Source organism: Mustela putorius, unplaced genomic scaffold (genome assembly GCF_011764305.1).
Source record: "Mustela putorius furo isolate JIRA1106 unplaced genomic scaffold, ASM1176430v1.1 tig00537227_pilon_pilon_pilon, whole genome shotgun sequence".
In the NCBI taxonomy this organism is placed as follows: Eukaryota; Metazoa; Chordata; class Mammalia; order Carnivora; family Mustelidae; genus Mustela; species Mustela putorius.
Window position 1 is genome coordinate 40129260 of NW_025422368.1, and position 25004 is coordinate 40154263.

Genomic DNA, 25004 nt, shown 5'->3' on the forward strand with positions numbered 1-25004 from the left:
TTGTTTAAAGTAAGAATAATGAACTTATTACATGTTAACATAAACAATGTATTTTTTGAAAAATAACTTTTCCAAAATACATTTAATGAGAAATGGCATTGTTTTGCATTTGTGCATATCTTTTTAAATCTTTAATATGTAGGCTAATAAAAAACAACTGGATTTTCATATCTACTTCTGTATTCAATCTTTTGTGATGTTTTGGTTGAAGTACATCAAGAAAATCTAGCCTTATACAGATATGTCGTCAAAACAGAATAAAGTATTTTAATAATCTTCAGATAATTGTAGGTATTCTTCATCGATACTGTACCAGAACCCCGAGAGGTAGTTTCTTCAAGATTGGTTGCAGTGTACAATTGGAAACCGTATCAGTGATTTTTGTACATTCTGTCTCTGAAGTCCTTTGTTGATTTTACATGTAGAATAGGTCTTTTACCTAGGCAAGATTTTAACAACTCATGCATGTTCATTTGGAAAATACTGGTTTGCTATTTATGCAGATCTTCCCAATATTGACATATTTCAAGATTGATGTCTTTAATTCTTTAATATAACACCTGTCTAAAAGTTTTCAAGTATTGTGAAGTTGTCAAGTCATAGTAATGGATGCAGCTTTTTCCAAATTTTACTTTTCACTTGAAAGCTTGAATGTTATGATTGGTAACAAAGTCAGTTATTTTTCTTGAGGTGACATGTTTGCTTCAATTCACTTGTTGAGAAAATGTCAGTGAAACAGCCAAGTCTGAATAGTTTGCCATTTGTTCATTTAAAAATAGGGTTCCATAAAAAATTTTAAAAAAGAGCTAATTCACTTTTACCACAGTGATGCTTGAAAGACAAATTATATTTAAAAAAATCCTCCAAATCTGTAAAAGTAAAGGAACCAAAAAGAAAACATAACAAAGTAGTAACTGTGCTTATCTTAGAAAGATGGGGAAATTGTGACTTTTTTCCTCCTTTTGTTTTTCTATAATGATTAATATGTTTTTGTTATGTAATAGTTTCAAGAGTTATATAAAGATAAAAGTATAGTATTTATAGTATAACTTACAGATAGAGTCAAATGAATGTGAATTAAGAATAGTTAGTTCTTTTCTCCATTTTTCTTATTAGGATTTAGGCCCTGAATATGAAGATATATTTAATATTTCCTTGAAGTGGATTTTAGAAAATGGAAAAGATGTTGGAATAAGGTAAAGGATTTGATTTCCACTTTGACCATTTTATAATATAAGAAGTGATTTTGACTCTAAAGTCTCCTTAATTATTTTTTAACTAGGTGTGTTGGTTATGGCCCTGAGGAACAACTGACAAATATAACCCATGTGCAGTTTTTACAGTCCACAAGACCACAGATGTCTTTCTGGTGTCGTTTTCGACGTGCTTTTATTACTGTCACCCACAGGTTATTGTTGTTATGCTTGGGTAAGTTGTTGAAATGAGAAAGAAGACACATGATAGTCTGGAATTTTCGTATCATTTTTTACCAAATACCAGGGTTGAGAATTTACTTCTGTGATAGCTGCCATTATAAATCACATCCAGAAATCTTCCCTAAGGTAGAATAATATTGAAGTTGTCTTTTTTTTTAAAATAATGTCATTATTAATCTAAGGGCTTAGAAAACAGTAGTATAAAGGAAAATGGAATAAAACTTTGTCATACTGATGCCTTTGGAAATAGAACAGGGAAATAGAAAAATCAAGCTTATTGTTTTAATAATAAAATATAAATTAAGTTCATTAAAATTATTTTTAATTTAAAAAATACCATTTACCTGCATTAAAATTTTCATTTGGATTCCTGGATTTTATGTGACTTTTGACTATAGGAATATAGGAGATTATCATTTTTTTTCTTTGTTCCAGTCCTTTAAAAATAATTTTCCTAAAGTGTAATATGTTTACAGTCTTAGGAAACTTACCTTTCTTATGGTTTAATGTGACAAAGCAAAATGTTTGTGAAACAGTTATATTGTTTTTAAAAAAATAATCGAATTTAAATGTTCAGTTGTCCACATCATGAAATGGTTTTTTTAAAGCGATTAAGTGAAACTCTGGAAAATGTTTAATACTAAATATTTAATACTAAATTTAAAATACTTAATGTTTAATACTAAAGCCATTAAATACTAAATGTAGTTGTGATTATGTAGGTAATTCAGCCCACTGTTTTGAAGTCTTACTCCATTATCCCTTATGGCAGTTAAAATAATCACTGTGCAAACTGTCATAAGTTCTCCTTTTTTGCTTTGTTTTGTTAATATCAGATTTAACAAGTATAGTAATAACTTTAGATTGCAATGAATATTAATGATTGTCACTGAGCACAATTTTTAAAACACAAAATATATAAATATTGCAGGTGTAGTGATGGTTTGTGTCGTTCTGCGTTATATGAAATACCGCTGGACAAAAGAAGAAGAGGAAACAAGGCAGATGTATGATATGGTGGTGAAGATTATAGGTATAAGTATTTGTAAAAATCCAAACCATTTCTTGAATTGTAGTTATGTGATAAATTACAGTATGATGTCCAGTGATTGATTCATTTGTAAATGTGTTATTTTTCAGATGTTTTACGAAGTCACAATGAAGCTTGCCAGGAAAATAAAGACTTACAACCTTACATGCCTATTCCACATGTACAAGATTCCTTAATACAACCTCACGACAAGTACGTTCAGAGTATCGTGAGTTGAAGTAGATCAGAATTTGGCATCTTCTGAAGTTATAAAGATTATATTGAGAGTTGTGGCCCTTCTCAAGTAGACCTGTTTTATTGTACAGGCTTTACTTTTTGTACTTTAAACTCTCCTTTCTTTCTAAATTCCCTTCTGTTCTCCTCCTGATTTTGAGTGGCATAATAAACAACTGGATTCCTAAATCATGATCACTTTTATATATTTTTTATTCTTACCAATGTTCACCTTATTTCCTTTAATTTCATCTTAATAAAGAAACAGAGACAGACAATAGCCAGTGATGTTTTACAAATAATGCCTTAAATATTTTGTTGTTAAGAAGATTTTTAATTAAAAGGACTAAATAATAACTTCTTGAAAATGTAAGATGATTCCATATCCTACCACAGCATTCTTCACCATAGCAACACCCCAGAATCAGTGGTGAAGTTTGGGGGGGAAGATTACTGATGCTTGTGCCCCACCTCTAGAGAATGAAATCTGAAGTGAGCTTTAGGCATCTAAATCTTTTTTGAAAAAAACCTCATATGCAGTGACGAGGAGAACCAGAATTAATAATAGTCATTGCCTTCACTTACTAATACTTGAAAAAGATAACAAGCCAAGATGATAGTAAATTTGTCATTTTGTCACATGCTAGGAAAAAAATGAAGAAAGTCTGGGATAGAGCTGTTGACTTCCTTGCTGCTAATGAATCTAGAGTTCGCACAGAGACACGAAGAATAGGTGGTACAGATTTTCTAGTTTGGCGGTGGATCCAGCCTTCTGCCTCCTGTGACAAAATATTAGTAATACCTTCTAAAGTATGGCAAGGTCAAGGTATGTATTTTTAAACAATAACAACAAAAATAAACATGGTGTTTTTCTAATTTTTTTCAACTGTGAAAGTCTTACATGTTTAATGTAAAATAGTGCTGTTGAAACATATGAAGACAAAGCTCCCTTTTTGCATTTCCATTCCATAGAAGGAATTAATGTTAGTTTCTTACATATCCTTCCACTTTTCTCCTTGCAAATATGAACATAATGGTTTGTCTTTACCATAACAGAACACTGTATACACATTACTTTTTTTTCCTTTTTCACTTAAAGCAACTTAGTATTGTAGATCTAGCTGCATTCTATCCCCCTAATTTTTAGGCAGATAACATGTAATTTATGTTTTACATATATATGAAACATATAAAAGTGGAACATAACTTTTTAACTGCTCTTTTTTTCCAATTTTTGCTTGCCTGCCTCTTTTCATTAAGACTGACCACCTTCGTATTCCTTGTTCCAAGTAGCTTAAATGACTGTCCATATTTTTCTCAGTGCTTGGATGGTTGTTAAAACAGGTATATGTAAGTATATAGAAGGGCTTGGTGATTGGTTGCTTTAGGTTCCCAAACCTCTACTAGTAGTAACTGTTACCTCACTTGAATCTCTTGGACGGTTAGTTGCAAAATTAAATCTTGGAGTTAGTTTAATGTGCATTTCAGAACTAGTAGTCGGTTGAGTTTCTTTAAATCTTATTGGATAAAAGTATATTTCTCAATGTTTGCTAAGCACAGTATTTATGAGAAAATTAAATTGTTTTGAAATTGCAAAAAAGTAAAATCCACTCCCTTTCTTCTCTGATTTTTACTTTCAAAGAGCTTGAATAATAATAGTCTTCAGTAATCATGGCATAAAAGTGATGCTTTGATGATGCCAAGGGTGACACTAAACATTAAACTTCTTGTTTTAAAAGGTGTCTGCAGAAGGGTCCTTTGAAATGAAAAAAGAATGCAAAGCCAATGAGATCTGATTACTTAGTTGCCTGATTGTAATGGTTGTGTATTCTCAGCCTAATTTCTTCATATAGCTCATATATGCCTGTGAAGTTCTAGAAAAGGTCATTATTTTGTTCATATAAATTTTTTTTTAATCATTGTAGTTGTGTTATTTTTAAAGTGTGAGGTTTTCAAGATGAATGTAAAGACAACTTCTTGACCTAGGTAATCCAAGTTCTTATAAATTAGTAGGGGGGGGATCGCTTCTCAGCCTTTTGGCTAAGTAAGATCAAGTGTAAATTAGTAGAGGGGATGACAGACTCTTCAGTGTGTGAAATTGAATGTTCTGTATCTAGAATTTAAAACCTCAGATTATTATATTCATTTTATCATTCTCTCTAGATGGAAAAAGACTGTGTAAGTATGATACAAAGGCAATTTTAGGTCAGTTATAATAGTTCTAAAACTCAACATAAATTGATAGCTCTGAAATGTCCTGCTACTTTGTTTCATCAAAGTTCCAGTATAGTAAATGTTTACAAACTATATGCTAAGTACTGAGCTATCTTAATTTGAATACTTCTAAATGCACAATGTGAAGAATTTTAAAATCAATCTCCCTTTTCTTGACAGTCTTTGGTTTTAAAAATGTTGCAGTGAATTAGTTACTGAATCTAGAAGGGAATTGAGGGTAAAAGAAGATGCCTGTTTTTAGTAAATTGAAAAAAAATATAGTGGCTGAGATTATGTTATCCTGAAAGCCGAAAATCCAGAGTTAGAACCTAGTAGCCATTTGCTTGAAAGATACCAATTCAAGTTTTTAGAGCGTTAGAATGGTAAAAGTCTGTAGACTCCTAGCAAAAGGGATTTGAGTTCTCCTAAGAATTTGATCATAAAAGAATTTGTTACAGGAGCTGAAAAAAGAGAAGTTGGTGGAATTTTTCTTGATGATAATTGTCTAAATTGCCTCATGTAAGAATACATAGCTCTAATCTATTACTTATATTTTATGCCATTAAATGTATAGTCTACCTAAATATAATTAATTGGCTTTCTTGTAAAAAATATTAATACATAAATTAGTTTTTCTTTCATTTAAATGTATCTGGACACAAATATTGTGCTGAAAATAGGACTGTAGTGGAGGGGTAGGGCGGTTGTTTATGTAAAAAGATAGTTTAACTTATTAAGAGGCTTAAAGTTTATCCTCTTATAAATAGTGCTTTAATTAAAAGATACATGGCTGGAGGATTGGTAATTATAGTAGTCTTTTGAATTCACTCTCACTACAAGCTGTTGTCATTTAATAGTATTTTTTCCAAATAATTATTAAATAACCTGAGTGAATTTTAAGTTCATTTTCTAAAGGGTAGTTAAGTCTAAATTGCATTCTTGCATAGCTTTAGTATCTCTAATGGCATTTTAAAGCACCAGTTAAAAATCAAACCATACCTGCTGGGGAGAATTATTTATGTTTCTGACACGTGTAGTCTTCAGAATAAACAGCATTCATTTGAAAGATCTAAACATACTTCCTGAGGTATTTGAAATCACTGTCTCTTTGCTTGTACCAGAAGGTGATTGCAGTTTAGTTGGGGAGACAAAAATTGGTTTGATCTTCACAACTATGTTGTGATTAGAACTGGCCAGGAATAACTTCTCCTAGGTCCTTGGGTTTGGGCTGGGATAACATGGTATTAGTGGTTCCATTTTCACTGGTTCATTTTCTGCTGGCCCTGGGCAATATTGGAATTTTAAGGAACTCAGATTGTCTACAACTAAAAGGTTATCCAAGAACACGAGCTGTACACTGCCAGGGACGTCTGGGTGGTGCTAGAGGCTCACAGGCTTCTTTTTATTTATTATTAAAAAATTTTAAAAAAAATTTATTTATTTGACAGAGACAGAGATCACAAGTTTGCAGAGAGGCAGGTGGTGGTGGTGGGGGGAAGCAGGCTCCCTGCTAAGCAGAGAGCCTGATGTGGGGCTCCATCCCAGCACCCTGAGATTATGACCTGATCCGAAGGCAGAGGCTTTAATCCACTGAGCCACCCAGGCGCCCCCCATAAAGTTCATAGACTTCTTGATCTAGGGTTTGGCAAAGATTTTTCATGTCTAGAGGCCATTGCCCCACCCCATATCAGGCACTGTTAGGACACTCACACCCCAGACATTTTTTTTCACTAGATACTTCTGAAATCTTTAATTGATACATTCAAGTCTTTTTCTTTTCTTCCTCTTTCAAGTCTTTATTTAAATTCTAGTTAACATATGGTGTAATATTACTTTTAGGTATAGTAGTGATTCATCACTTTCATACAATACCTGGTGCTCATCACAAGCGCCCGCCTTAATCCCTGTCACCTGTTTAACCCATTAGTATACTCTGAGCCATAAACTCCTCTTTCAGACTTTCCTGCTTTGTGTGTGTGTGTGTGTGTATACACATATGTATATGTATATGTGTGTATGTGTGTGTGTGTGTGTGTGTGTATATATATATTTATTTATTTAATTAGGAATTCCCAGACTCTCCAATTCTTTGATGTACCTACTTTTTCCAGTTTTTCAGTCTTCCTCCTATCTTTATATCTTTTCCTGTCCATTTTAGTTTCATGACCCATTCCTCTCTCCAGTCCTTTTCTTGCTGCTACCCTTAAGTCATTAACTGCCCTTCATCTTAGCCTGGCAAATTCCAACCAAGGATGAAAGGATTTTGTCTATGTGCAAGGAGCTGAGCATAGCAGTAGAAAATCATATAGTCTGCAGACTGGTACGTCATAAGTAATCAACCTCAGTTAGGCCCTCAGTACTACCTGACTTTCATGTTCTTATCATATTTTACCAGTCATTTCACTTTCCTACTCAGTAATAATTTTAGATTTCTTTCCATCCTTTCAGACCTTTGCCCTTCTGTCTCCTAAATTCTCAGTTGATGACCTGAATAGAAGCAATCAGATTTACCTGCCTCAGATTTCCATCACCAAGTAAATCCATGGCTAGAATCCATACTCACCCTCACCTCCTGTTGCATTTGAGGGTTTTTCTCACTTAACAAAGACCTGAGCCCTATTCTCCATAGGGAATGGTATTGAAGTCCTTTGGATCCCATCGGCTCTTCTCCAGTCTCTTCTCTTCCTGTATACTTACTGTATAAATTCTTCTCTTACTGTATAAATCCCTGCCTCTATTGGATCTTTTCATTAGCACCTAAACATGCCATACAGTCTTTCTCATCCTTAAGAACACACATTGTTAGAGGGGCACCTTGGTGGCTCAGTTAAGTGTCCACCTTCGGCTCGGGTCATGGTCCTAGGGTCCTGGGATGGAGCCACGCGTTGGGCTCCCTGCTCCATGGGGAGTCTGCTTCTTCCTCTCCCGCTACCCCTGCTGCTTGTGCTCTCTCTCAAATAAATAAAACCTTTAAAAAAAAAAAAAGACACATTGTTGGAGTATACATTGTTATTTAGCTATCACTCTGTCTCTCTCTACCTATTTATAGCCAGATAGCATTAAACGTTTACTCATTGTTTTTACTTTTAGCTCCCATTTTATTCTTCAGCTGACTCCAATCTATTTTGCACCCCCCCCCCCCCCCCCCAATTCGGAGGAAATAGCTCTTAGACATCCATATTGCTAAGCCAAGTGGACATGTTCCCTTTCTGTCCTCATTTTACGTAGCAGTGTTAACAGTTGCACCTGCTTTAAAATTTGCTTCTTGTGGCTTTGGGGATGCCACTTTCTTCTTGTTTTCCTGCTACCTTGACCATTTCTCCAATCTTCTTTTCTGGACTGTCTTCTTTTCCTGGACCTCTAAGTGTTGGGAGTTTCTCAAGGTCACCCTCTTTTCTCATTCTATCTGTCTTCCTTCTACTTATAGATGATCTCATGCTGTGACTTCATTTACCACAGATATGTTGATAACTCCCAAAGTGCTATCTTGAATTAATTCTTCTGGTTTTCAGATTTTTATACCCACCTGTACAATTGTCTGCTGAGATATGTGCACCACAAATTCAGCATGTGCATGAATTTAGTATCCTCTCTCACCAAACAGACCTCCCCCACCATTCTTGTTTAATTAATGATACCCTTTCTCAGTTAGTTCCACTATAAACCTGGGAGTTATCCTTAATTTTTTCCTTACCTGCCATGTTTAAACATACATGACATGACATGTTTAAACAAGTCATAACAGATCTCCATATGTCCTCAATTGTATCCACTTCCTTCCATCAGCATTTCTGGCCTATGTTATCCACATTAGTATCATCTCTCTCTTAGACAACTATAATAACCTTCTAGCTGGTCTCCTTGCATTCACTTTTTTCTCTGTTTAATCAGTTCTTTATTTAACAGTCTTTTAAAAAATATATATAATTTAAAAGACAGATCTCATCAAATTATTACTCTCCTTAAGAAAGCTTGGAGTGGCTTTCTGTTGCTCTTAGGGTAATGTCTAAACACTTTAATGCAATCTGCATGGTCCTCAGTAATCTGACTTCTCTCTCTTAAGGTTTATCTTTCTGTTCTCACTTTAGCCACAGTGGCTATCTTAGTTGACTTTAGTTGACCACACTTGATTACAGTGAGCTCTTTCTTGTCTCAGGGGCTGTATGTAAGTTAACATATTTGCTTGAAATGTCCTTTATAGGTCTTTTTACTCTGCCTACTTTAATTTATTCTTTATTCTTTAGGTCCCAGCATAAATTTCACTTCCTCACTGAAGTGTTATCTGATATTTCCAGACTACCTTAAGTTACTTTCACAGCTTCTTGTATTATTCTTTCTTAAGATTTACCATAATTACAGGGTTGGTTTTTTTGTTTTTGTTTTTTTGTTTTGTTTTGTTTCTGACACGGTTTCTCAACTCTCTCACCCACTAAACTGCAGCCTCTGTGAGAGCGATGATTGTATCTCTGATGTACCTTAACTTCCAGGGGTCTGGCTCCCAGTAAAAGCATGCAATGAATATTTTTTGAAAAGAATGAATGACTGAATACCTTTCAACAAAATGGAACAGTGACATATAGTAAAACTAATTTGTCTTTTGTAGCATTTCATTTAGATAGAAGAAATTCACCGCCAAATAGCTTGACACCATGTCTAAAGATTCGAAATATGTTTGACCCAGTTATGTAAGTATTATGATCAGAGGTATATGTAATTTTTATCTGGAATATTTGGAATATTCTTATAATGCTATGTCTGTAATTGAACAGTCTCTTTTACTTTTGAATCTCTACAGAAATGTTGTGTTTTCCTTTTCTTCATCTTTGTTAAATTTCAGGCAAAGATTTGGCCAAAAGACCCAGATATAGAGTAATTTGTTAAACTTATACAAATCTTTGTAGGTACTATGAATCTCCACAGCAGATAAATGCTGGAGTCAAATTAATGATACATGTGGTGATAAACAGTACCCTTTATTAAGTGTTTTAAGTCTTTTCTGCCAACATTCTTTGCCTCAGACAATATACATAAACATACCTGCTATCTTTAAACTTCCAATCTCTAATTATAAAAAATTCTCTGCAAAGATGTACATACACACTTTCCTTCTCTAAGTCCTATTTGTCCATGCAGTATTTGAGAGACTTTTCTGTTCATTCAATATTTGAGAAACTTTTCTTTCTATATAATTATAGCAGCACATGCACCCAGAAATTAGCACTGGCAAAAGTTATTGCCTTAGAATCTTTAATATTTCATATATAAGCTGTAATAATTTTTAGAATTTGCTTCCTAGAGATGAGTGCTTATTTGTCCAATGATATGACAGGTCAGATTCTGTTTTGTAAAAAAAAAAACCAAAACAAAAAACCTGATTTATATGTATTACATATAAAATATCCATAAATCTCAACTGATAACTCATTTATTTCAAGAAATAATTGATATGAGATTCCAAATGAGTGACAACAAAATTGGAAATGTGGGGAGGCACTGTAGTAACAGCCCTCTCATACTTCGGGGATTAGGAAATTAGTGCCGGGTTAGTATTTTGTTACCTGAGATGAAGATTTATGATTTCAAGTGTAGCCGCTTTTCCTTCGTCCCACCATCTGTATCATGAAAAGACAAATACGTACAATTGTAGTAGGAAATCTTAAGGCTGTCATAATAGTAAGTGACTCTTGGTGCAGAATGTTTGTCCTGTATTATTCTTCCATTATTTTGAAGAAGAGAAGCTCAGAATACACCATTTACTTGGAATTTTCCTAAAGTTTAGGAATTTGAAAATATTAAAAAAAAGAAGTAATATGTGGGGTGGCTGGGTGGCTCAGTCGGTTAAGTGTCTGTTTTGGGCTCAGCTCATGATGCGAGAGTCCTGGGATTGAGCCCCGAATCAGACTCCCTGCTCAGTGGGGAGTCTCCTTCTCCTTCTGCTCATGCGTGCTCTCACTCTTTTTCTCAAAATAAATAAATAAATAAACAAAGAAACAAATAAATAAATAAATAGAAAAGGCTTTATTTGGGAGAAAGAGTAGGGGAGGGGCCCATGCGTTCACATGCAGGGGGTGAGGGAGAGGGAGAAGCAGGGTCCCCTCTGAGCAAGGCTCCTGATGTGGGGGCTGGATCCCAGGACACTGAAATCATGACCTGAGCTAAGGCAGATGCTTAACTGACTGAGCCACCCAGGTGCCCCAACAATACTCAACTTTTATGAGTTCACTACAACTCATTAAAGTATTAACACTTGCTAAGAAGAAAAGAAATGATAATAGGTACATAAGATTTCAGACATAAAAATGACAGCATAGTTAGTCTGCTACGATGGGCCAATCCTTCACTGCCTCAGTTCTGTGCTTTCTTACATTGGAAAGTGAGAGAAGGTCTGGGACTGTGAATACTAATTTTTTTTTTTTAAATCTATCTACTGTTAATAACAAGCATTTACTTAACTACTTACTAGTTTTAACAATATGTGATTTTGAAACGATTCCCATTCTGGTAGGATATATATGTTATGAGACAAGACTTTATTGAGTTAGGAGTATGGTTGTTGATTTTTGTTTTCATTAATTTTTTAGGGAAATAGGGGATCAGTGGCATTTGGCAATTCAAGAAGCAATTTTAGAAAAATGCAGTGATAATGATGGCATTGTTCATATTGCAGTAGACAAAAATTCACGTGAGGTAAAGTAACTTTTACTGTTGAATTCTACATTTTGGATTTGTTGCTATTAAACTAAAACTTTCTCTTTTCTTTCTTTCTTTTTTTTTTTTTAATATCACAGGGTTGTGTATATGTTAAATGTCTGTCTCCAGAATATGCTGGAAAAGCTTTTAAGGCATTGCATGGCTCTTGGTTTGATGGTAAGAAGTTTGAGTATTACGAAAATTTTGAAAAGATAGATTATGGCTTACTGTTAAACTATACCAGATTTTAAATTAAAAGAAAATTAGGTCAGCATTTTTAGAGTAATTATTTAAGATTACTTTATTTGCATATTGTGTTCATACGTCTTTTACCACAGTTTGTTTTCTATAAATATTAAGCACATTTTTACAGATCTAAAATATTATTTTTATCTTACAACAGGGAAATTGGTTACAGTAAAATATTTACGACTAGATAGATATCACCATCGCTTTCCCCAAGCTCTTACTTGCAATACTCCCTTGAAGCCATCAAATAAACATATGAACTCTATGTCTCATCTTCGTCTTCGGACTGGCCTAGCCAATTCTCAAGGAGGTTCCTGAAAAGACTTTCTTCCACTCCTAGGACTGGTATTTACAATAGGAAAATTCCTGTTTGGCTTCCTGTCTTCCTTTTAAATGCTTTTTGTATGTAATATTTTTATTGAATACAGCTCTGTTTGAATGTTCCAGAAATCTTAAGGTTCCAAAGGGACTTAGCAGTGAGGCAGCAGTGCTGAGTGGTCAGAACAATTGTTTCATTCAGTTTTTGGAGCTCAGTTAAGCCAATGCATTTAAGTTTTGCATGAGGAACATTGACTTTATTAAGCATTTTCAGATGTGGTGATTGTGTTTTTGCACCACAGAGTGTTTGGATAACCACACAAAAGCATGGTGAAGAGGCTTCTTGTATTTCCATAATCTCCTGTGAACTAATGTTGTGAATTTTTGTATACAGTCACCTGCATAGTTCCTTACCAGGCTAATGTGGTAAAACTGTTAATTTCCCAGTTTAACCTTAGGTTTCTATTGCTTGTAAGAGATTCATTTGTTACAGCTGGAATACAGGAAAACTAATTTGGGTTTAGCGGTTACATATAAGCATAGGTGGGTGTACATGTACTTAACCTGGCTTTTGTATATATGTATAAATGCTGATGGTGGCGAAAGTAGTCTTGTTTTGTGAGGATGTCTGCATTAAAGCAGTAAAATAAGCTTCCTATTTTATTCATAATCTAATGTGTATATATGTATGTGTATATATGTGTGTATGTGTATATATATGTATGTGTATATGTGTATATATACACACACATATATACCTATGGCTGTACTATCACATAGATCAAACAGCCAAACACCTGGAAGTATTAGATACAAGTTTAAAATATCTTTTATAAGTTTTATATAAAAATGTCTGAGTATGATTTTGTGTGAAAGTTCCGATCTCAGTTGTAATGGATTCAAATTTATGTGAGCAATAAAGATGCAATTGGCAGATATTGGAAAAGTATTTTGTGAAAAGCTGTATTTATTATAAATACTAGGACTATGACATAGTACTATTGGGATTAACTCACTTTCCCAATTTATTTATAATTTAATGAAATGTCAGCTCCCCTGTTGTATGTCAAGTTTAAAGCAGGGCATATTGCTGCAGCAAAATGTGTATTTGAAAAATTATATTTGAAATTTTGGGTCATGACAGCTTGCAATATAGTAAATGCACGAGTGACCGTCGCTTTGTGCCTCGGTATTTACCTTGTTTCAGTAAAGTTGCTTTATTACTGTTTATGATTTCAGATTAAAATAGATGCTGAGCAGAGTTTACTTGTAATGTAACAATTGGCTTTTTTTTTTTTTTTAAATAACCTGTTGATATATCCTTGTCAGTCCAAATGAATATGTGAAACAGCTGGAATTGTACCAATTTTGATTTTGTTTAAAGCTCAGTTTCCTCTTTGTTTAATTGTATATGTGTTGGGTTTGCAGCATGAACTTGCACAGATAATGCACGTTTTCTGGTTAAGTAAACATGATGCACACTGTTCTGTAACAGAAAACCCTATTGTGCCTTACCTGTGTGCTTTTGTGGGCACCATGTTTATGAAGAATAAAAAATGATTTGTTATCTGAAGAGAATAAATTTTAAATTCTCAGTTTATGTTTCAGATGCTAAAGTGTGAAAATATAAATATATATATAATATATAATATAACCAATCTTTCTGTATTTTATGTGCATCATAGTGATTTATCTGAGCTTAGTGACCCCCATCTTGTGACCTGTTGCAAGAGTGAATGTAAAAAATAGTTGTGGCATTTTAAAAGGTCGCCTTTTGATGCAGATGCATCTTTTTTTTTCTTTGCTTCTAAAACATTTTATGTAAACATTGTACATTTATTATTGTAATATATACTATTATGCAGCTTATTTTACCTGAATCTGTTAAGCCGACCAAGATCCCTCCCTGCAAGACAGATGGGAATGTGTATAATAACTAGATATTTGAGAAGTTCTGAAGTTTGATGTAATCTGTTACTTGTCCTGTTGAAAAAAAGGAAAAATTCTAATTAAAAATTTATTAGGTTTTTTTTTTTAATGTGTCTTGGCTTTTAAAAAAAAAACTTTTTAAGTGCCCTGTGTCTTTATTTTTTTAACCAGTGAATAGATGCCTTTATTTTAAATCTTCTTGGGGATGTATAAATATATATATGCTCATAAAGATGGATGAAGACCCTAAAGTTAATTTTAACCATCAATTCTTCAGCATCTTACTTTTCTTTATGAAAATGTCTTTTTCTAACTCTCAAGTGTATGGATCAAAGTGAGGCAAGACTATAAATCAGCTGTTATCACTAAAGCAGCACTGTTTAGTTTAGACATTTTTTCATAGCAAGACTTTCTCAAAAAAGGAAGCCATTCTTTTATACATTCTGTTTAAAACTCCTTATCTCATTATAAACCAACAGTTTATGGGCTAGCCTCTTTGAATAGCATTGCTTTAGAATTTTTGATGGTTTAATCAAGTAAAAAGAAGACTTGATTAGTCAGTCAGTTGGTAGACTCTTATTTAAAATCGCTAACGAAGGTTAGGCACTGTTACATGTTAGAGATGCAAGGATGAAAAGGACAAGGCCAAAACCTCAGGATGGTCCCATCTAGAGGAAGAACATAAAACAGATAAGTTAAAAGATAGTGTGGAAAATATAGTGAGAGAAAAAAGCAGAAGAAAATCTAGGAGTATGGAGAGGCACCTTATACTTTTTTTTTTTTTTAAAGATTTTATTTATTTGTTAGGCAGAGGGAGGCTCCTTGCTGAGCGTAAGGAGCCTGATGTGGGACTTGAACCCAGGACCCTGGGATCATGACCTGAGCCAAAGGCAGACACTTAACAAACTGAGCCATCCAGGCCTCCCACCTTATTCGTCTTAATAGAGGGAGAAGACATTAGGCAGATGCGATAATAGTTGAGCCATATTTTAGTTCAGTTTCACATGTATTAAACGTGTCTTAATTAGTATAGGTATAATAGTAAGTTTCCTCTCCTTTGAGCTCTTAGGGGAGCTCATAAAAATTGATGTTTGGAACCCGAGTTTTTATAAAATCCATTTTCATATTCATTGGTCTGTTGAATACCTTGTGAATGCTGAAGCCTGATACTCAACTTCATTACATTTTCCTTGTACAGTCTTAACTGTTTGGATGACAAGCTGTGAGCTCTGAGTGAAAAATGATTTATTGTATCATATACCCAGAATATTTCCTTTAATAATATTGACCTGACAGTTCTCACTGCTCCTAGTATTATCACATTACTATAGGTCATCTACATGGCTTCTTCGCCCTTTTTTCCTAGACTTATCTCGGCAAGTCACTTCTTCCAGATGACTCAACAGAGGATGCTAAATCAAGCAGAATTTGGGCAGCTGCTCTTTTGGAAAGGATGCTGAGGAACAGGTACTTAAGAACTGAAAATAATTAGAAACCAAAAGTTTGTGGTTTAAAGAAACTGAATGTCCAGGATGCTCATTCTCTTGGTTCAGTAAGCATGAGTAGCTACTGCCTCTAAGCCTCATAGGAAAATCTTTATGACCAGAAATATTTCCTGATGGTGGATTTTAACACCTGAGAACCTCTGCTAGGGGCAACAGGATAGAGTCATTTTGTTGATTCTTAGATTTTAAAACTCATAGAACCTGTGTCCTTAGATTTCCTTTTTCTTCCATGGGTGGACATTGGAGGCTGGCACATGCTCCTGAAATTGAAAAGGTTATCTAGGCATAGAGAGCAAATAAAAAAAGATTGATGAGATACAACCTACTGCATGTACAGAGTACCAGCAGTGTCTTACAGTTCAATTACTGAATATAAAAGTGGGCAGTGATCAGATGGCTTTGTAGGTCCCATTATGAAGTTTGGATGTTGGTTGTTTTTTGTTTTTAAAGATTTTATTTATTTATTTGTCAGAGAGAGAGAGGGAGAAAGAGTGAGTGAGCACGGCAGACAGAGTGGCAGGCAGAGGCATAGGGAGAAGCAGGCTCCCCGCCGAGCAAGGAGCCTGATGTGGGACTCTATCCCAGGATGCTGGGATCATGACCTGAGCTGAAGGCACCGCTTAACCAACTGAGCCACCCAGGTGTCCCTGGATGTTGGTTGTTAAAGGGAGTTCAAGTGATGATTTGTTTTGATGAAAAATGGAGAAAGGATTTGACAAATAAAATAAAATGGGAAGGACTTAATTGGATATTGGGAGATAAGTTGATGTCCAGTTTTCTAGTGTGGGAATTCTAATTGCAACATTTAGATGGAAAAGATAAGATAATTGAATTTTTGGACATTTTGAGGTTGGGATGCTTATGGAAATATTCAGGTGGATGTTCCTAGCAAATGATTGGATTTCTAATTCTGTGGAGAAAGATCTGAGCTAGATACAATTTGGGTGTTAAAACCAGGAAAGTAAATTGGATGACTCAGAAAACGAACGAGAGAATCCATACAGAGGCAGAAATTTAGTTCACTACCAATTCTGCCATACTTAACTGTATGGTTGGGGATGGCATGAAGTATTCAGGAAAATTTGAAACAAATTAGAAGGTGGAATTTGAAAAGTTCCTTGGTGTGAAGTTGAAGTGGAAGTTCTATGACTTGGGCAACTGGTTAGATGGTGGTGATATTTCCTAAATTACGGGTTACTGGAGTGGGGATGAAGAGGTCAATCAGGGTGCTAGGTAAGATTTCTCGGAATTGTAGCAGTTAATTAAAAATAATCTTCTGACTTTTCTAATGTAGAACATTTTTGGAGGAAGGGCAAGATGGAGCTGTTTAAGAATTCTCCTTTCCAAAAACCAGAACTGTTAACTTACATAATATTCCAGCATTACCTATGATTCTCTGATATTGATTAGAAATTTTCCTGGTTTGTAGGAAAATGAGATGTTGAGTAGATCTACAAACCTAGGATTGTCAAAAGAAAGAACAAATACAAAAGTTGGTTTTAAACATAACTGTTCATAAGTGGTTTGCCATATACCCAAGACTAGAAGCTTGCTTGAAGCTATGTATTATACAGCCTTCATAAACTAGTCAGGTCTTCCAGGCCTGGAACCATTTCTAGGTGACTTCATTTCTGCTTTGATCTGTTGTATTAATTTAAAAATTTAACTCCTAATGGGCAGTGTTACTTTTGTATTTCCAAAAAGTTGCAACCTCCAAAATCCCCCTACTACTGTGAAGATTTTAGTGGCTTTTAATTTCTTACTGAATAATAGCCAAGTTTGAGTTGGTATTCAGGGGCTGCTTTTATTTAGACCAGTGCTTGTCCAGTACAAATATAATGCCATGTGTCATTAAAATTTTATGATGGTCACATTAAAAAGTAAAAAACAGGTGAAGTTAACTTTAATACATTTTATTTAACCTTATATATTCAGGATATTATCTCAGCATGTAATTAAAAATTTTATTAATGAGTTAATTTATATGCTTTAAAATCTAAATATATATTACACTTACAGCTTGTGTGACTTACAGTGCTAAAAGTTACATAGTTGGTCACCTTATTAACAGGCCGTCTCAATTCAGATCCTACATGCACTGAAAATACTTGATCTATGTTTCGATTTTGTAACCTCTACTGTTGGAAAAATTAGATTCACATATCCAAGTTCTTCCAAACATACATAGAAGTTTTCCTATAGCTGAATCAGGTATCAATTTTTAAGTTTACATTAATTCACTTTAAAACTTTAATTCTTCAGTTATAGCAGCCATATTTTAAATGCTCAGAATCCAAGTGTAGCCAGTGTCAGCCGCGGTGACAGTGCAGGTCTAGACCAGTACCTTTCCAGCTGAATCCCACTACTTTGCCTCTGTGCTCCAGCTGAACTGCACTGCTTGACTTTCACGGACATACCTAATTCTTGCTTCATTATGCTTTTAATGGCACTATTCATATTGTTCCTTGAAACATCTTCCATTTCCTGTTTCTGTATACCCAAGTCTTGCCCGTCTTCTAAATGTTACTCCTGTGTCGCCTCCAGGAAGTGTTGTTGATTATTTCTGGCTGAAAGTAATTTCTTCCATGTGCATTTCTGAAATATTTGATTTGCACTTCTCTTACTGTTTTTCTAGTTTATGTCTTGTATTACAGTGTTTTCAGTCTGCTCTAGTTTGGTTTCTGTACTCATCATTCCTCTGAAATTACTCCTCTGCAGCACCACAAAACTTCCTTTGGCCAAATTCAAGAGTCATTCCTATAGCTTCATCTTTCTCAAGCTCTTAGCACTCTCAGACATTGCTGATTATTTCATCTTTTTTTACTTAGGTGTTTTTTGTTGTCATGAAATAACACACATAAAAGAATATGTTGAAATATCTTACTTATAGTTTGAAGTGTACCATCATCTTAAGGTACAGAATATTGACTTTGGAGCACTTCTCTGCCTTTACTTGATGGTTTCTCTCTCATTCCCTACTCCCAGATAACCATTATTCTGAATTGTGTGTTAATAGTTCTTTATTTTGCATTACAGTTTTACCACATATGTATGTGTCTCTAAATATTATATTGTTTGTTATTGCTTTTGACCTCTCTGAGTGTTCAGCATTGTTATTGAGATTCATCTGTAGAGATGCAGGTCGCTTCCATTCATTGTCATGGCTATATAGTATTCTTCATAAAATATACCACAATTTATCTATTCAAGTATCTATGAACATTGAGATCATTCTTAAGTTTTTTACTGTTATAAATAAGGTAGCTATGAACATTCATTCTTGAACATGTTTCCTGCTGTACACATTCAAGTTTCTCTAGGTCATTAATACTCAAAACATGTGGTTCTCTAGTCAGCAGCATCAGTATCAAATGGTAACTCATTACTCCAAACAAATTATTGGACCCCACCCAGACTTACTCTATCAGGGACTTTGGAGTTGGGGGCCTACTAATCTGTTTTCACAAATTCTCCAGGTGATCCTAATACACATTCAAGTTTGAGAACCATTGGTATAAAGGTACCCTGTGTAAGATTAATTTGGATCTCCTGATTACAATTTTTGGCTTCCGTATTCTTGAGATATTTTCTTTCTCTTTTATTTTCTGTGATACTTGAGAAATTCTGATGAGGAATGGTTTGCATCTGGCCTAACATTGTAGACTCTAAAAAATACACAAAGAAAGCCTGTTGCATATATTCGATGGCTAAACTCTCAAGGCTTTGGCAAATCCTTAACCTGAAACTATTTTCTTTGATGATCAGTTAGCCTGCTTAAGGACATTCTGCTCAGCCTTTTTGCTGGCTGCCATCTAATCAATTTACCAAAAAGCTATATAAACAAGACATAACTGTTGCTAGATTATACTTTGTTTTCTCAGTTTTCTCACCTCTTTCCTATGGTGGTGGTGGGTCCCCCTCCCCCTGCCTTTCTTTTAATATTTTACTTATTTATTTGACAAGAGAAAGCACAAGCAGGGGGAGTGGCAGGCAGAGGGAGAAGCAGACTCCATGCTGAGCAGAGAGCCTGATGTGGGACTCGATACCAGGACCCTGAGATCAAAACCTGAGCTGAAGGCAAACACTCAACTGACTGAGCCAACCAGGCGCCCCTGCTTTTTTTTGTTTTTGGTCTTTTTTCTTTGATAGTTTTTTCATTGTCTACCTCATGTGACTAAATTTCCATGTAAGTAACTAAATATATTTAGTTTTCTTTAACACACCACAATCCCATCTTTCCTCCTGCATGATTTGTTACTCCTTTTCAGTGTCTTCTGCCAGGTCTTCCTCCTTTGCTCACTCTTAATATTGGAGTTCCCTGGGCCTTAGTCTGAGCTCCTCTGCTATCCTCTGTCTAGATGTTTTCTCTGGGTGATCTTACCCAGGCCTGATGAATGACTCTCAAATTTCTGTCTCAAGCTTGACTCCTACCCTAGGTCCAGATGTGTATGTTCACCTTGCTATTTGAGATCTCCATTTGGATGACTAAAAGATTTTCAAATTTTGTATACCAAAACAAAGCTCTGATTTTCATGCTGCTTTGACTCCAAACCCATTCTTTTTCTAGTCTTTTCTGAGTAAATTATACAACAAATATTAGTTGCTGAAGCCAAAAATCTAGAAGTTATTCTTACTCTCTTTTCAATTCCTATGTTCAGTTAGTTAATAAGTCCTTTCAGCTCTTCCACATCCCTATCTGTCTATCTATCTGTCTATCTGATATCCAATCTATCCATTGTCTTGACACCATCATTATGTCTTGCCTTAATTGCTGCAAAAGCCTAAGCTGGTCTCCTTGTTCCGTGCCCAGTTGTAATTCATTTTCCCTACAGGAATCAAAGTTGTCTTCAAAAACATGTATCAGGGGTGCCTGGGTGGCTCAGTGGGTTAAAGCCTCTGCCTTCGGCTCAGGTCATGATCCCAGGGTCCTGGGATCGAGTCCCACATCGGGCTCTCTGCTCAGCGGGGAGCCTGCTTCCTCCTCTCTCTCTGCCTGCCTCTCTGCCTACTTGTGATCTCTGTCTGTCAAATAAATAAATAAAATCTTAAAACAACAACAAAAAAAAACATGTATCAGACAGGACATACATATCCGTCCCTAAAATATAATCCTCCAGGGATTCCCACTGCATTTAGAGGAATGTCCAAATTTCTTGTAATAGCCTTCAAGGCTCTATATGAACTGGCCTATGCTCTTTTCTCCACATATTTCTCCTATCATGCTTCTTCTACTCTGGTGTACTTTCTATTCCCTATCCACTTTCCACCTAGGGCCTTCATACTGTTCTTACTAGAATGCTGTTTCCCTGGATTTAGGTCTTCCCATGTGATGCCATCCAATTTATTTTTTATTCTGTTGCTCATGTTTTGGTGTCTAAAAGGATTGCCTAATCCAAGTTGACTTCCTTGTGTGTTTTATTCTAAGAAGTATATATTTTTTGCTGTTAGATTTATTTTTTTATTTATTTTTATTTTTTTTAAAGATTTTATTTATTTATTCATGAGAGACAGACAGAGGGGAGAAGCAGGGAGCCTGATGCAGGACTCTATCCTAGGACCCTGGGATCATGGCAGGAGCCGAAACAGACAGTTAACCAACTGAGCAACCCAGGAACCCTGCTCTTATATTTAGACTGTGGTCTCTTTTGAGTTAAATTCTATATATTATGAGAGATAGGGGTCCAGCTTTATTGTATTACACATGGATATCCATTTGTGATGTCCCAACACCATGTATTGAAAAGACTATTCTTTTACTCATTGAATTATCTTGTCACTTTTGCCGAAAATCAGTTGACAGTAAAAGTGAGGGCTTATTTCTGGACGCTAAGCTCTATTCCATTTATTTATTTGTCTATCCTTATGCCAGTACCACACTGTCTTGATTACTATAGCTTTGTAGTAAGTTTTGAAATAAAAACTTTTTTTTTTCCCTTTTTCAAGACTGGTAGCTATTCTGGGGACACCTGGGTGGCTCAGTGGGTTAAGCCTCTGCCGTTGGCTCAGGTCATGATCTCAGGGTCCTGGAATCAAGCCCCACAACGGGCTCTCTGCTCAGCAGGGAGCCTGCTTTCCTCTCTCTCTCTCTCTCTCTGCCTGCGTCTCTGCCTACTTGTGATCTCTGTGTGACAAATGAATAAATTAAAAAAGAAATCTTAAAAAAAAAAAAAGAAAGACTAGTAGCTATTCTGGATCCCTTGAATTTCCTTCCTGTGGATTATTTAGGATCAGCTTCAGTTACTGCAAAGAAGCTGGCCGAATTTTGATGGGGATTACGTTGAATTTGTACATTAATGTACATCACTGGGATTACTGCCATCTTAACAATATTGAGTGTTCCAGTACATGAAAATGGGATGTCTTTCCATTTATTTGTCTAAATTTTTTCCACAAAAGTATAGTTGAAAAAAATAGTTTTCAAAATACAAGTTTTATAGTTCTTTTAAATTTGCTGCTAGGCATTTTTTCTTATGAATGCTGTTATCTGTGGAACTTTAAAAATTTTTCACTTTTAGATTGTCCATTGCAAGTGCATAAAATACAATTGTTTTTTGTATATTGTTCTTGGGTCCTGACACCTTATTGAACTTTTTTGTTAGTTCTAATAGATTTTAGTGAATTCTGTAGAATTTCCTATTTATAAGATCATGTCATTTGCATATATAGTTTTATTTATTCCTAGTGCCCCCCATTTTAAAATCTTAGATGTCCTTAGATGCCCCCCTTTTCTCTAGTTGCCCTGACTAGAATCTCTAATACAGTGTTGAATAGAAATGGCAAGGGCAGATGTCTTGTTCCTGATCTTAACGGAAGAGAATTTAGTCTTTCACCCTTAAGTGTGATGTTAGCTGTGGGTATGTTGTATTTTCATTTACATTAATCTCAAAATATTTTCTTGGGGTGCCTGGGTGGCTCAGTCAGTTAAGCATCTGTCTTTGGCTCAGGTCATGATCCCAGGGCCAGGATGATGGGATGGAGCTCCGCATTGGGCTCCCTGCTCAGGGGGGAGCCTGCTTCTCCTCTCCTTTTGCCTCTCCCCCTGCTTGTGCTCTCTCACACTCTCTCTCTCTCTGTCAAATAAATAAATAAAATCTTTTTAAAAATTTTCTTTATCATATTGAGAGAAGTTTCCTTCTATTTCTTGTTTGTTGTTTGTTTTTATCATGAAGGGCTATTGGATTTTGCCAAGTGCTTATTCTATGTCTATTGCAATAATCATGTTGATTTTTGTCCTTTATTCTGTCGATAATGGGAACTGACTTCTAAATGCTAAACCAACCTTGCACTCAAGTCTTAGATCATGATCATGGTATATAATCCTTTTTATAGGTTGCTGGCTTGGTTTGCTAGTATCTTCTTGAGAATTTTTGTGTCTGTATTTTTTTCTTTTCAGTGTAACAGTATTCATTGTTTTTGCACCACACCCAGTGCTCCATGCAATCCGTTGGTTCCCCCAAGCTCCCACCCGCCACCCCTTCAAAACCCTCAGATTGTTTTTCAGAGTCCATAGTCTCTCATGGTTCACCTCCCCCTCCAATTTCCCTCAACTCCCTTCTCCTCTCCATCTCCCCTTGTCCTCCATGCTATTTGTTATGCTCCACAAATAAATTGTGTCTGTATCCTTAAGAGATGTTTGGTCTCCAGTTTTCTTTTTTTGTGAAGTCTTTGTCTGGTTTGGCATCACAGTTTTCTGATTTCAGAATGAGTTGGGAAGTAGTCCTTCCTATTTTTTTGGAAGCATTAGTGGAAAACCAGTAATTAATTATACTTTATTTTTTATTTTTTAAGTTTTCATTTAGATTCCAGTTAGTTAACATACAGTTATAATATTAGTTTCAGGTGTACATATAATGATTCAACAGTTCCACGCATCTCCTGGTATTCATCACAACAAGAGCCCTCCTTAATCTCCATCATCTATTTAACCCATCCCCCCATCCACCTCCCCTCTGGTAATCATCAGTTTGTTCTCTATAGTTAAGAGTCTGTTTCTTAGCACCCCTTTGTTTGTTTGTTTTGTTTCTTAATTCCACAGTGGAGTGAAATCATACAGAATTTTCCTTTCTCTGACTGACTTCTTTGACTTAGCATTATATTCTCTGGCTCCATCCATGTCATTGCAAATAGAAAGATTTCATTATATTTTAAATGTTTGGTAGAATTCACCATTTATGTCATCAGGCCTGGGCCTCATAGGTCATTTTTTGATCACTAAATCAATGTTTTCACTTGTTATAGGTCTGTTCAAATTTTCCTTTTCTTCTGAGGTCAGTTTTGGTAGTTTGTGTCCTTCCAGGAATTTTCACCTTTCGTTTATTACTTAATTTCTTAGTGTATATGTAGTTTATAGCATTCCCTTATAATCATCTTTATTTCTGTAATGTTAGTCGCAACACCTGTTCTTTACTGATTTTAATCATTTGAGTCTTCTCTCCTTTTTTCTTGGTCAGTCTAGCTACAAGTTTGCCAGTTTTGTTGCTACTTTCAAAGAATCAACTTTTTTGTTGATGTCTATTTAATTTTCCTATTCTTCATGTCATTAATTTCTACCTTGGTCTATTATTTCCTTCCTTCTACTTATTTTGGGTTTATTTTGTTTTTCTTTTTCCAGTGTAGTTTAGGTGGAAGTTCAGGTTATTGATTTGAGAGTTTTGTTGTTGTTGTATGTTTTGTTTTTTAGTATGGGCATTTACAGGCATACATTTTCTCCTAAGCACTGCTTTAGTTGCATCCCATAAGTTTTGGTATGTTGGGTCTTTATTTTCATTCATCTCAAAGTATTTTAATTTCCTTTTGGTTTCTTTTCTGATGCTTGGTTATTTACAAATTCATTGTTTTACTTCCATGTATTTGTGAATGTCCCTTATTTCTTTCTGTTACTGATTTCTAATTTCATTCCATGTGATTGGATAACATATTTCGCTTGATTTCAGTCCTCTTGAATTTTTTTTTTAAAGATTTATGTATTTTATAGAGACTATGTGAGTGTGAGTAGGGGGAGGAGCAGAGGGAGAGAATCCTCAAGCAGGTTCCCCACTGGGTATAAATAAAGCCCAATGTGGGCCTCAATCCCAGGACCCTGAGATCATGACCTGAGCCAAAATCAAAAGTTGGATGCTTAACCAACTGAGACATCCAGGTGCCACCCCCTGCCTTAAACTTCTTGAAGCTTATTTTATGGCCCAGTATTTGGTCTATCCTGAAGAATGTTCCATGTGAATTTGAGAAGAATATATATTCTGCTGCTAAAAACTAGGTCACCAGGCATCAACAGGTTAATATTTCTAATGGACTACCTAATTCTTCCTAAATTGGTAAAGAGGTTTAATGAATTCCAATAAAGATTTCAATAGATTTAAATTAATTTCTAGGGATTTTAAATGAATTTCTGTGATATCA

The 25004-nt window shown here is 35.1% G+C and overlaps 1 protein-coding gene across 1 annotated transcript in view; it reads left to right on the plus strand.

Annotated features, from left to right (window-relative positions):
• LEMD3 (LEM domain containing 3) overlaps nucleotides 1-25004 on the plus strand; it is a 78947-nt gene that overhangs the window by 48907 nt on the left and 5036 nt on the right. Inside the window, exons 5-13 of the mRNA XM_004752489.3 lie at nucleotides 1117-1196; nucleotides 1283-1428; nucleotides 2368-2469; nucleotides 2577-2679; nucleotides 3348-3526; nucleotides 9518-9599; nucleotides 11496-11601; nucleotides 11703-11781; nucleotides 12008-15567. Of these exons, the coding sequence (XP_004752546.2) occupies nucleotides 1117-1196; nucleotides 1283-1428; nucleotides 2368-2469; nucleotides 2577-2679; nucleotides 3348-3526; nucleotides 9518-9599; nucleotides 11496-11601; nucleotides 11703-11781; nucleotides 12008-12171 (1041 nt within the window). The 3' untranslated portion in view covers nucleotides 12172-15567. The remainder of the gene's footprint in view (nucleotides 1-1116; nucleotides 1197-1282; nucleotides 1429-2367; nucleotides 2470-2576; nucleotides 2680-3347; nucleotides 3527-9517; nucleotides 9600-11495; nucleotides 11602-11702; nucleotides 11782-12007; nucleotides 15568-25004) is intronic.